The 14609-nt window shown below is 28.4% G+C and overlaps 1 protein-coding gene across 1 annotated transcript; it reads right to left on the reverse strand.

The window, feature by feature from the left end:
- Window positions 1–5329: 5329 nt before the first annotated feature.
- On the reverse strand, window positions 5330–8454 carry LOC123894943 (polyphenol oxidase I, chloroplastic-like). The gene is made up of 2 exons (XM_045945093.1): window positions 7380–8454; window positions 5330–6272 (listed from the first exon to the last, which is right to left on the reverse strand). Exons 1-2 carry the CDS (start codon window positions 8386–8388, stop codon window positions 5464–5466), a joined length of 1818 nt encoding a protein of 605 aa, XP_045801049.1. The 5' UTR covers window positions 8389–8454; the 3' UTR covers window positions 5330–5463.
- Window positions 8455–14609: the final 6155 nt, after the last annotated feature.

Here is a 14609-nt window from a genome sequence, read left to right on the forward strand (position 1 = left end):
TTATATTTGTTCTGGTGAACACTCAAAGGGGATTATATTATTAATAATGTGATGTTGGAATTACAATGTTTGATCCCTAATTCTGGGAATCTTAGTAAAAATGTCATATATCCTTTTACAATGAAAGCTTGATGTTATTTATAGACTGATATTCATTCTTCTCCAAGTTTAAACTCCTGGAGATTCGGCCATCACCGTCTTCTCCGGTGATTCAGCGCAAGAATAGGGGTAGTCATCTTTTCCTTCGTCCCCAAGCTATGGAGGTTACGAGGTGTTGATTTCTTCCACGCGAAGTTAAGCAGTTGACACATAGAAGAGGAAGAAGATATTTGGGCGCGACATACTTGCTAGCACCGTCTCGCCGCGTCATGTTGGCTCGCCTCCTCTCATGGATCATTTTGATTGGGCTTTGATACTTTGAGACTTATTGGGCCTAATGGATTTCTCCCTTTTAGCCCATTGCCCGGTCCAATATTATTTTTCACGATAATACTATTTAAAAAATGGTTAGCGGTGTAGTTTATTGTCTGTCTGCCTTTCATTAAAGTGTATATTTTTCATGCATATAAACTTTATTATAAAAAAGTTTATAAATATTCAAATGTTACTTAATTAATTTGAATAAAAAATAGGGTCAAGTAAGTTTTTGGTTATGATAAATATCTCGAATTTTGTTTTTAGTTCCTATAAAAAATTTCTACAACTTTTAATCCCTCAAAAATTTTCTGCCACAACTTTTGGCCATTACTTTTAATAAACTTTTGTGTACTTCCACATTTTCGAATGATTTTTTGTATTCATATTTATATTTTTTATGCATTTATATTCATGTTTATAAGGTTATAAAAACCTCTCCCATAACATTTAATTCATTCATTGTCAAAAAATTTTAATTTTTGCAAGAGATATTCTTATGATGTACTAAATATTTAATGGAATAAAACTTGCTAAGAGGGACTAAAAATAAAATTTAAAAGTATATAAGAACTAAAAATATATTTAACTATAAAAAATATGATTTTCTCTATTAAAAATAAAAAATATGATTTAAAAAATATACAATTTCGTATGTTGTTTGCCTTTGTGAAAACAAACGAAAAATAGTGTCAAATTTTCAAAAAATAATGAAAAGGAGTACTAGTACCGTGAGTAAATTAATTAAAGAGAGTGTACCAAAAAAAAATTAATTAAAGAGAGGGAGTTTCAAAAAAAAAAAAAAAAAGGCGATTGGTTTTTCATTGTAAACTACAACAGACCTTGAATTGTGTGGATGTGATTTAATACTTCCCTTCATTAACTTTGGGGAAAATGTAACATTATTAAAAATTTCATTGCTACAATTAAAAATTACAAAGTTAATATCTCTTCACCACTCAATATTTGACAGCTCGGATGGGTAAAAGTAACCCAATTGCTATGGATGGGCAACCAAGTTGTCACCCTGAAAAAAGTAAATGGGATTGACACATCACACACGTGTCCACATGTGATGACAAAAGCAAGGGGAATTATCTTTTTCTTTACAAAAAACAAGAAAAATATTTTAACATCCATAAATTTATTTTTAGGAAAATTCTAGGAGAATGTTAACTTGTGCCCTTAAGGGCACATGTTAAGAAGATAAATATGGAAAAAATTTATTGAACTTGTGGTGTATTCATTTATTTAAATATTAAATTCTTTGTATTATTAAATACTATATTTCTATTTTTAGATAGCTTATCATGTGCCCTTAGAGCACAAGTTAACATGACCCAAATTCTATGATACATTTAGTAGTTTATAAAGTACCGATATATTAGATCATCAAATTAATAGATAAATGTATTTTTTTGGGAGCTTTTCCCTCGTTTGTACCACAAAAAAAAGAATTTTTTTTAAAAAAAAAATGTTTTCTATCATTAAAAATATTATAATAAAATAAAGTAATACTTATAATCAACCACAAAAAATGGAAAAGTGTGGGAAGACTGCAATATGGGAGAAGAAGAGATTTAGAATTTTTAGGTGAAATGAGTGTGTAGCAAAAGATAATTATTTGAACTACAATTTAAGTAGAGTTTAATAGTGATACACCGACGGTGTAAAATAGTTTTATACGATCATTCAATAAACAACTATTATTTTGTCATGTCATATTAAGAAAGTGAGGTGAAGCGAAGTGACGTGACAAAAAACATGGTTGGTATTAGTTGACAGTATAACATTATTTTAGACTATCAGAGCATATTCATTTTTCCTATTTAAGTATGTGTTTACAGGTTGTTTTAAATTCTCTCGATTGTTCTAGTTTACACATTTTAGGGGAAGTTGTGGATTTGATTGGTTTCTTTTATTTGACCAAGACAACCTTATACTTTTGAATAGCATATGGACACAATTCTCTCTTCGATTTGCTATGAACAATAACAAGTTTGGTGAAAAAGAAAAGCAACGACGGTAAAAAAGTCTTTAGGAAGTTGATAAAGTCTCGAAGGTTTGAGTGAATTTTTTTTTTTTGTACAAAAAGAGAGGCAATGCCCCAAAGTGAGATTGTTAATATGTGTATTTTTAACTAAAAATACTCACAAAATCCACCATAAAGAAAAATCCATTGAATCTTATACTTTTGAATAGCAATGCATAATAACCAGATAATATAAGTTGCATAAAAGAGCGTCGTACTCGTAGACCACTCGCTGAATGAGTAAACTGGAAAAAGTGATCTGACAGAGATTGAGGATCCACCAACAACAAGCCAGTCCACGATTTAACTGACGACCATAGAGAATCAAAGATACTGCAAGAGATAAATAAATATTGGGCTGATTCCATGTATCCGTAGTTGTAGTGCTTACATGATATTGAAATGGGTCATTTACTCCCATGATATTAACTTCTTGTCTTACGTCCAAAAAAATAAAAAATTAACTTCTTTGTCTTTTTTCATTTTTTGTATTATATTAACACTCTTTGATTCTCAGCGAAAGATATTCCAATAATTTAGAGTTCAATTTAGAAATAAATTAAATTCGAATCAAATATCAAACACGGATTCTCTCCACAAATTTTGATCTACGAAAAACTGATTATAGCCATTTAAGTCTATAGTTTGTCTTTTTGCATCTAAGACACTAGGACGAGAATCAAGTGGTCCTAATTTTTGGATTGGAAATAATAGGGACAACTTTATGGTGGGACATTGGAAATTCACGTAGATTGTTTTTTCCTTCAATGGTCTGAGATTCATCTCTAAAAGCGATAACTTTAACATATTATTGTCCAAAATGTTAGCATATTTATTCCATTGGGTTAGAACAGCGCAATGTCGGTATTTTTATTAGCGTAGTACCGGTATTTTTCCGTCTTAAATTATAAAAAAAAAAAAATCAACTATTTTGTCTCAAATTATAAAAAAAAGACTAAAACTCTTTTCTCAAGAATTAATTTTACTTATTCTCATAAAGTTAAATGCAAATTACATTTAATTTTCCTCTCTCCACTTTTATCAATAAGCAATGACGAATGAAAATTATTTGTACATCTTCCTATGAAACTTCTTTCAAGGAAAATACAAAAACGCATACTCCAAATTATTATGTTTTAGTTTTTCTTACTAAATATGATTTTTGTTTTCTCCGTTATAATTCGTAACGGATGAAGTACTTTTGAAGATGGTAGAAGATAGAAGAATAACAAGAAAACTCATATTGAGAGAAAGAGCAAAATGATAATCTTTTATTGATTACTCTCTCCGTCACAAATTATAATAGAAAAATTTACTTTTTCCCCCCAAATTATAAGGGATAAATATAAACATTTAACTTTTTTCCCCCAAAAAATCGACTATAAACTCTAAAATCGGCCGAAAACACAAAAAATCAGCAGAAAAACCTAAAATCGGCCAAAATTCAAAAAATCGACTATAAACCCTAAAATCGGCTGAAAACCCAAAACATTGGCCGATAAACCAAAAATCGACCGAAAACCCAAAAAATCAGCCGAAAACCTAAAATTGACCAAAATCCAAAAAATCGACTATAAACCCTAAAATTGACCGGAAACCCGAAAAATCGGCAGAAAAACCTAAAATCGGCCAAAATTCCAAAAATCGACTATAAACCCTAAAATTGGCCGAAAACCCAAAAAATCGGCCGAAAAACAAAAAATCGAGCGAAAACCCAAAATCGGCCAACATCCAAAAAATCGGCCGAAGAATCTAAAATCGTCCCTAAACCCAAAAAACTCGGCCGAAAAACTAAAATCGATCCAAAATCTTGAAATCGGCTATAAAACCCAAAATCGGCCGAAAAACCTAAAATCGACTAAAAACTCATTTTTCGGCCAATATTAGGATTTATAGTCGATTTTTGGGTTTTTCGGTCGATTTTTCGTTTTTCGGTCAATTTTTGGGTTTATAGTCAATTTTTGGGTTTTTCGCCGATTTTAGGTTTTTCGGCCGATTTTTTGGGTTTAGGGTCGATTTTTTGGATTTTCGATTAATTTTTTGAGTTTTCAGCCGATTTTAGAGTTTATGGTCGATTTTAGTGCTTTTGGTCGATTTTAGGTTTTTCAGCCGATTTTGTGTTTACTGTCGATTTTAGGGTTTTTGGCCGATTTTAGGTTTTTCGGCCGATTTTATGGTTTTTGGCCGATTTTATGGTTTATAGTCGATTTTAGGTTTTTCTGCCGATTTATGGTTTTTGACCGATTTTAGGTTTTTCTGCCAATTTTTGGATTTAGGGTCGATTTTATTAAAATAAATAAAATTAAATGAAGAAAATTCAATCACATTACCCAAACAAAGAATTTTACAATTGATGGAATTTCAACACTTTATCCAAACACTGGAATTTGAAAGGGAATTCCAAAAGGGTGATGCAAAATTTGAATAACCAATTAAATTCTCAAAAGGAAAAAAAAAAAAAAAAAGCCATGACCTATGAATGTCAACTTTTAGATTCTCAAAAGGGTATTGTTGATGATAAGTACCATTAAATAAGCACAATGGATTTTGGATTGTTGATTGAAACCACGTGGGTCATCTTCGGGTATAGTGCTTTCATTAGAGCAATACCTTTTTCAAATTTGGCTATAAACTCTTCATCAATTAAGTGACATGGTTTTCTAACTCTAAGTGGACTATTTGAAGATGCATAATCTTTGAAATCTTTGAACTTATAAGGTGATGGTAAATTTGGACAACAAATTGTGCTTGTTATAGGATCATGTGGTAAATCAACAGGAAAACACTTGCTTGCATTGATAGAAATTGCACGATGTTTGGAAGTCTATGGGAGTTCTGGGAGCAACAACGAGTTAATGGAAGATGGATTTAGATCTTTACAAATATTGCACAATATTATATAATCATTATTTCTAAATTAAACGTACAAAATCAATCATTCAATTCAATACATGTAAACAAAAAAACCTTGTTGACCTTACAAAAGTACACTTAAAAATTTAATAAATCCCACAATTCTAGTATTTTGGCAAAAACTCAATCATGATATTGCCTATACAAACCTCACCTTCACCTACCTTAGGCACCAAGGTAACCACCAAATCATCATCTACATCAACATTCAAATTCTCCAACACTTTTGATATACCTACCTTAAAACTAGTGCTAGTTTTACCATTATGCCCATGGTGCAAACTAACAAAACTTCCCACAAACTCTACTTGATCAGGGTCACTCAAGTCATCTTCAACATCATCAACATGAACATCAAATGCTATAGATTTATCACTTCCAAATTCAATCCCTTCTATCACTAAAACTTCTTCCTCTTGTTCTTTTTCTACCTTACTTCTCAACTTCTTAGGCCTCTTCACAATGACACTTTTTATTGAATCCAAAACTAAAGGAAAAAATATTTTTTCCCTTGAACTCAAAATTTTAGCTATTTTAGCTTCCCTTAGTTCTTTACTCTTTCTTTTTGATGTAGGTTTAAAATTTAGCCATGGCATATTAACATCTTCATAAACATATCCTAATTTTATTGTATCAATAGAATCTCTTATCTTCACACGAACAAGATTGGCATTTTCATCATAGAAGAAAAAAGTAGATTCTAACCAATCTAAATCATCACTATAATCTTTTCTTCCTTCTCCCAAATTTTTCCACATAACCCACATTCTATCTAGGTTTGAATGATGAGGATAAAAAAGAGGATCTCTAGCAGCCGTATAAAATGTCCCCATGTCTTCACGGTTTGGAGTTTCAGAAGCACCAACCCAAGAATGCATGGTGTTATGAGGAGCACTTTCAACAGAACCAATACCTGTTTTATTAATTATATAATTAATCAATTTTAAATCAACAATGATCAATTATGTGTCATTCTAAATAATGTTCCGGGGAAATGAATACTACAAGAAAAATGGATTGTAGCTTCAAACAAACTAGCGTCGGCCAGAGATGACAATGGGTAGGGTATGAGTAGGGTACTATAGTATTCATTCTCATACCCGCGGATTGAAAAAATACTTGTACCCATTCCCATACTTGCGTGGGTAACAATTTTTGCCCCCGTCCTCATACCCTATGGGTACCTAGGTACCCATACCCATACCCGTTACTCGCATTTTTACTAAAAATAAAATGATCAATTATAAAATATCATATAATTTTAATAGAATTAATTTTTTTTTTAAATATTTTAATATTGACTAATGAAAATTATAAACAAAATTATTACTAACCTTATGTTAAAGTTCATATTTATGTTAAATATTCACATTATTTTTATATTATGTTATATATAAACATTTTTATTAAAAATATGTAATAGTTTAGTAGAGTTGTATTGTTTTAAATTGATTTACATATATTATAATATACTAATATAAATAAAATAAATAAATATATATTATGTGGGTATGGGGTGGGGTGGGTACTAAGGTACTCGTACCCGCACTCATACCCGTTCATTTTTGCAGGTAATTACCCATACCTGTGCCCGTACCCAAAATGCGGGTTTTTACCCTACCCGTTGTGGGTAATTTTTGCGGGTACCCTCTGGGTATGAGTCAAATTGTCATCCCTAGCGTCGGCCACTACACGGACGCTACTAGCGTCCCTATTGCGTCTATACATCGTACGCAATGGTATTTCTATTTTATATTTTAATTTTTAGGGGTAATAGCATTTTTGCCTCCTACTTTTTGAGCGAGTTTTGGTTCTTCCTCTTGTAAAATGCCACCAAGTACTATGACAAACTAAAAACAAAGAATCTTCAAATTACAAGAGTGGAATCACAAAAAAAGTATAGGGGGGTGGATAAACCAAAACTCGTCAAAATGATGGGAGGCAAAACTGCTATTAACCCTAAAAATTATTTGCAAGAATATAATTAACATGTATATATCTATGTTAAATCATTAAATACCTGGATGAGACTCATCTCCAAGTCTTAGAGGACTTCCCATGAATAATTCTTTTGTAGAAGCTAAAACCATTTGTCTGTACATAGTGGCAAAGTTGAAAGAAATTTGTTTATTAGCAGAGACATAATTTTCCTTTAGCTTGTAGTTAAGATCAACAACATGTGGTGGCATGTGGTTCTTGTCTCTAAGTTTATGATAAAGTGAAGAATTTAGGCGTGTGAAATGTTTTGGGATTTGCATTCCTTCTATTGAGTCCCAACTCCAAAAAGGTATTGCAAAATTTGGATCACCAATTAAATTCCCTAAGATTCTCTCAAAAAAATAAAGGTACATACGATGGAAAGGGAAAAAAAGCCATGACCTATGAATGTCAACTTTTAGATTCTCAAAAGGGTATTGTTGATGATAAGCACCATTACAATAAGCACAATGGATTTTGGATTGTTGATAGAAACTACGTGGGTCATCTTCAGGTAGTGCTTTCATTAGAGCAATACCTTTTTCAAATTTGGCTATAAGCTCTTCATCAATTAAGTGAAATGGTTTTCTAACTCTAAGTGGACTATTTGAAGGTGCAAAATCTTTGAAATCTTTGAACTTATAAGGTGATGGTAAAGGTGGACAACAATTTGTGTTTGTTATTGCATGATTTGGTAAATCAACCGGAAAACACTGGCTTGCATTGATGGAAATTGCACGATATTGGGAAGTCCGGGGGAGCTCTGGGAGCACCAAAGGGTTAATGGAAGATGGATCTAGATCTTCAATGTTTTTGAAGCCAATGTAGTCATATCTCGAATTGGATCTCTTTCGAGAAGGTTTGAAGCTTTGCACTACATTGCTTTCTTGCTTATTATTGGATTGATGGTTTGATTTTTCATGAAAGGAGCTCAAGAAATTAGAAAAGGTTTCAATGGTGAAGAAATTTGAGAAGTTGGTGTTCAAGGGGATCAATAGCAAAATAACTAGAGCAAATAATAAAGGGAGAATAAGCTTTGAAGGAATGGTCATTGCTGCCTTAGCTTTAAACTTCTCTCCTTCTTCTCAAAGTGTGCATAAAATATATGTAATTAACGAATAATATATAGTATTTAATATTTGTTGGAATGAAATATTGATTGAGTCTTGACAAAAATAAAAAATAAACAATAGTGACTAGTGATGGGTGATTTTTTTTTTTTTTTTGACAAGTAGTGATGGGTGAGTGAGAAACGTGTAATGTGTGTTTCCATAGAATGACTAAAATGTTGTTAGGTGGTGGTAGCTCCGAAATAGGCCTACAGCATTTATTATAATAAAAGAAAGAAAGTAAAAAAAGAAAAGAAAAATAAAACATGTATGACATGTTAAAATTATTAGGCTTAATTAGGAAAATAGTCCCTTAAAGACATTTTTTGTTTCATATTGGTCCTTTAAAGAAAAAAAGATCTGAATAGGTCCTTAAAAAAAAGGTCTGAATAGGTCCTTAAAGACATCTCTGTTAATCATTTTGGTCTTTTTCGTCCATTTTTTCGAAGACCAAACTGATTAACGGAGATGTCTTTAAGGGACCAAACTGATTAACTGAGATGTCTTTAAGGGACCTATTCGAATATTTTTTTCTTTAAGGGACCTATTCAGTCTTTTTTTTCTTTAAGGGACCAATGTAAAATAAAAAATATCTTTAAGTGACTATTTTTACTAATTAAGCCTTAAAAGTAAATGAATTAGTCTCATTCATATAAATATAATTTAGTTGATATCTATAAGAGACATTATTATATAAACTAACGTTTGAATTTTAGATTGTTCATTTCTACACACTTAAAATGCATGTAAAAATTGTAACAAAAAATATGCATGTAAATTGGTTTTTGCATACTTCAATTTCTGTGTTTTTTAGTAAAGACAGGGTAGATGTCAACTTTTTCTCTTCGATTTAATGTTTGAATAACAAATTTTTAAGTCGTCTCAATAGAAATTCATTAATCATTTGAGTTCCATAAAAAAAAATAGAAATCTCTTAGTTTGGAATTTTCTCTAATTTACAAAAAAAATGTTGAAATTAATGATTTCGTACATGAAGCTAGCTCACGGAAAAGATTCTCTCCCGTCAAGTTTTTTTTAAGTGAAATCTCCACCCTTCATTTTTTTCATCACTTATAATTTTATTTATTAAAAAATTAAATCAATAGGTGGATGGTCACACCTGAGAGTATCCGGTGAAAAACACACCCGAGACAACATCACCCAGCCAGCTCATGTCAAAGTCATCATAACCAAGCATGTCAGGTTTGAACAAAAAAAAAAAGTGAATCATGTAAAAATGAGAAATAATACAAAGGGCACAAGAAATGTAGATATCACATGTCAAAGATACACCTTTTACCACTATGAAGTTAACCTGACTCGAGATAGAACATAACAAAATAGACACATATTGAAGGAGTTATTTAGCATAGGATGAATTTCATCGGCTAGATACGACAACTTTAGTTGTATTACATATATTTGTTTTAAAATTGTTTCTGATATTTGACAAATTAAGGGTTAAGAGATAAAATAAAAATTGAAATTATTGTCTCTCATTGAACCATGTGACAACTTTTTGTCATCTATATAAGTTGTCAAAAATACCTAAATAATTTTTTGTCTACCAACATTATATAACACAAAATTTGTTCAATACTTTAAACGTTTGTCCTGAGTTGTTCTTTCTGGTAGTTTACTGTTTCGTCCAATAGTTATGTTTTGCAGATCAAACGAATTCTAAGGGTAGATAAATTTCAATCTAATTTCAATCAAATTAGAGTTGGATTTATACTAAGTGTTGATGTTTTAGTTTCATTCGATGTTACTTTGATTACATATGAAATTCCGATAGATCGAAATGATATTTTTATTTTTAATCATGTATTTTATCTTAAGGAAGGCTTTATTTTCTTATAAGTATTTTGTTGGTCAAGTAAAGTTATTATGTTAAAAGTTTCAAGGATTAATTTAATAGTTTTATAATTATATCGTGTGTACCTGTGTGCATGTGTGTCTAATTTTATTTTTTTTATTTGAAGATGACTCGTGTATCTAATATAATATAGTGTTGTTTCAATTGATTTTTATATCTTTAATTCTTGATATATCTATAAATATATAGATATGTTATAATTTTGTAATTTGATTTGATGTTTATTTATTTCCTACGAGTCTTGTAGAAATTCAATAGTTTATGGTTACCGAAGAACTTAGAAAATCTATCATCGAATTCTATCATCGATTTGTTTCCTTTTTTTTTTTGTTGATAATATCTGTTTCCTTTTTTTGCTTGTATGTTTATTGAGTTGTGTGCGCGATTGTTTGTTCCCAAATCTATTATTTATATATTTAGGAGTTTCTCTCTCATGGTCTTATTCCTATGTGGCACAATTTCCTTGATCCATGTCTTATGTGGCATTCTAATATTTCTCCAATTCCTATGTGGCTAACTATGAAGGCCTTTGCAATTTCTTTAATACATGATGATATCATTTTACTTAGAATCTTTGGCTAATTTGGAAATTCAATCATTTCACAATTATTGTTTATAAATCGTATTTAATGCACCTATTATTTATCCCCATTATCTATTATCTATCTATCTATCTATCTATTATTATTATTATTATTATTATTATTATTATTATTATTATTATTATTATTATTATTATTATTATTATTATTATTTGGGAGGGTTTGATAGAAGGATTCTGTACACATGGCGTTCCCAAATGCATTTTTCTCCCATATTTTTGGCCATAAATGAATTAAATGCTTTATATGATTTTTCATTTTTTTTTTTTGCATTATTACAAAAGGAATTGTTTCTGAAGTGCTATATATAGCAAACAATTATATAGTCATTATTTTTGTTGACCGAAAATCATAAATTTACTCTAATAATTATTTTTGTACCAATTTCGTCAAAAAAAAATTATTTTTGTACCAAAGCAATTGTTTTAAAAAATTTTTTTATGAAAGGAAGATTGCCAACTGCATATAATAATTAGGTATAATTGTCAGCTGGATATAATAATTTTTGTGGTCTTCAAATTCAATTAAAAAAATATTAAATCTTTATGATCAAAATTATTCTGTCACAAAAATTTTTCTAAATGGTCGTGTATCAAAATACTAAGGTCACACATATATATATATTGTATTATGGTAAAAAAAAATAAAGTATATTTTCATAATTTTATAATTATATAGAGTCACATAATATAATTAATATTTTATTATTATTTAAAAAAATTGGAATATGTGTGTTATATTCATGTGCATTAATTTATTTAATTTATTTATAATATAATGGAATATGTCTTATTTACTAATTTACTAATTACTAATTTACTAATATATTTTTAAAATTAAAAATGGAATCAATATATTTGACTTTAATGAATTTAATTTCATATTAAAGACAAAATTACTCATTTGTCCTTTTTTTTTTACTATATATATAACATTTGTCTGAACTCTAAAACTCACAATTTTTCAATCTTCATTATCTCTTATTCATCTCTCTCGATAATCACTATTTTTTCTGTATATTGTCACCTTTTTAAATTTCTTTATTTTTTCTTCTTTGTTCGATATTTCTTATATTTTTAATATATTGTTTGTTTTACCTTTTAGATTATTTTCTTTTGGTCATCTTTTTATTTATTAATCCTATTTATTGAGATTGAGAGCTCGGAGTCTGTTTTAACAATTGTATCACGAAATGCATCACATTCTCACGAAATGCATCACATTCTCACAAAATGCATCACATTCTCACAAAATGGATTGAATTGAGAGCTCGGAGTCTGTTTTAACAATTGTAGTTTTGTTTTTTTAGAAAATCTTGCTTATAGCACTTTATCAATATCAATGATGTCTTTACTTGATGAATCTATTAACAAATTAATCAAATGATGTATTTTTCCAATAGTATTAAGTCCATCATTATTGTATATTTTTCTATTGCAATTTTTATTTTATACTTCTTTTTTTTTAAAAAAAAGGAGATCTTTATTTTTCTGAATCTATCTATTATTTATATGTTTAAGAGTTTTTTCTCTAGGAAACAAATATGCGTGTCACTTTCTTATGAATTTTAATTTTTATTAATCCAATGTGGCATCCTCTCATTCATCATAATCTATGTGGCAACAATTGAGAACATCTTTTCTGTATGGCAATTTAGAGAGCATCTTCAATAGAATTTATGTGCGGTACTCATATAAGGAATATTTTTTTCTTTAGTGTTTTTCTGAATCAAAATTTAATGTTAATTTACAAATAATCATTCAAAATGAAACAATCGAATATGTTTTAATTTTTTTTAACAACATTACCAATTCTCTTTACAATCATTATGAATTCTTATTATTATTTTTTTTACCAATCCATTTTATTTTTTTAGAAAAAAACTCATTTCATATTATTAAGCACACTTGAAAGACACAAAATAAAATAAAAAATACAAATAGGTAAACTCTTTATTTTTGTGAATATATCTATCTATTATTTATATGTTTAGGAGTTTTTTCTCATGGAAACTTTCCTATGTGTCATTCTCTATTTGATCACTTGATTAGGTGTCACTCTACTATTTACTAATCTCCTATGTGGCGACTTATTAGAACATTTCTCTAATTTTATTTATTTGACCTTTGGTTAATTTAAAAAGGCAACCATTACTATATTAATCAGGTTTAAATCACAAAAATCAAAATCAGAAAGACAATTATTGATATATTAATCGGGTTTAATCACAAAAATCAAATTTAAAAATTATAACTATATATAGAAATTTATTATTCTTATAAATTAATTTAAACAACATTAGATGTTGAGATTTTTTTTTTTCGTTTGAAAAATATCAACAATATTTTCAATTCTTATTTTTTAAGTGTATTATTATTTGATTAATAAAAAAAAACTGTATTATTATTTGAGTGCATTTGTCTAAATTACCTTTAACATAAATGAGTAGTTTTACAACAAATTATTTTTATATTAGATACATGCACAAAAAATATGAAAATAAATGAGTAGTCAATTTATATTCTATATTTGGAAACAATTCAAAACATTATTTATTTTGGTAAGAATTCAATACATTATTATTAGGAGATTATGAGGCAATCAAACAACTTATAGTACTAATATTCTAAAATGGTAAGACCCCAATTTTTTTTTTAAACAAGACCCCAATTTTTTTAACATACGAAAACAAATTCTTATTATGTGATAAAAAGAATTATGCTAAAAAACTAATATATTTTTATTAAAATATAAGCATTAGTTTGATAAAAAAATTATTCATATTCAATTTATTAATAAAAATTAAAATTCGAAATTTATTTTAAAATATAATTCTTCATTTTTTTTAACAAGCCAATTCTTCATATTTTATTATCTTAAAAAAAATGGAATATTTGAGTTATATTCATGTGCATCAATTTATAATATAATGGAATGGAATATGCCTTATTTACAAATATATTTACTAATACGTTTTTTAAATTGAAAATGGAATCAATATATTTGACTTTAATGAATTTAATTTCACATTAAAGACAAAATTACTCATATGTTCATTTTTTTCACTATATATATATATATATATATATATATATATATATATATATATATATATATATGACATTTGTATGAAGACTAAAATGTCTTATGTTATTGTGAGTTTGTTAATCAAATTTTTTTGTTGCTACTAAAAAAATCAAGGGTGTTATATGTGTTATTTCAAATGATAGTGAAGGGCAAAATAGACCAAAGAAAAAGTCAACCCAAACTCCCCTATCCCCTTTATATATTGTTATAGTCTTATAGATTTCATCTCTCTCAATACTCACAATTTTTTTTGTCTATTGTCACTTTTTAAAAATTTCTTTATTATTTTTTCTTTGTTCGATATTTCTTATATTGTTTTTTTTTTTACTATTTAGATTATTTTCTTTTGGTCTTTATATTTTTATTTTTATTTATTAATCCAATTTATTATTTGTGACACAGAAATCATTGGAAGACAATAAGAAATGCATCACATTCTGACAAAATGGATTGAATTGAGATCAAACTTGGAGTCTCTTTTTTTCTTATCTTGCTTTATCAATAATTATGAGTTGAATACAACTTGAAATATCAATGATGTATTCTCTTAATGAATGAATCAACGGAGTGATCAAATGATGTATTTTTTCAATAATGTT

Source organism: Trifolium pratense, linkage group LG7 (genome assembly GCF_020283565.1).
Source record: "Trifolium pratense cultivar HEN17-A07 linkage group LG7, ARS_RC_1.1, whole genome shotgun sequence".
NCBI classification, from domain to species: domain Eukaryota; kingdom Viridiplantae; phylum Streptophyta; class Magnoliopsida; order Fabales; family Fabaceae; genus Trifolium; species Trifolium pratense.

What these genes read in the sequence shown, in the direction of transcription:
- LOC123894943 (XM_045945093.1), bottom strand. Translation starts at nt 8,388, where the DNA reads ATGACCATTCCTTCAAAGCTTATTCTCCCTTTATTATTTGCTCTAGTT. An exon ending in TGGAGATGAGTCTCATCCAG is followed by an intron (nt 6,273 to 7,379) that starts GTATTTAATGAT and finishes TTAATAAAACAG; the next exon opens with GTATTGGTTCTGTTGAAAGT.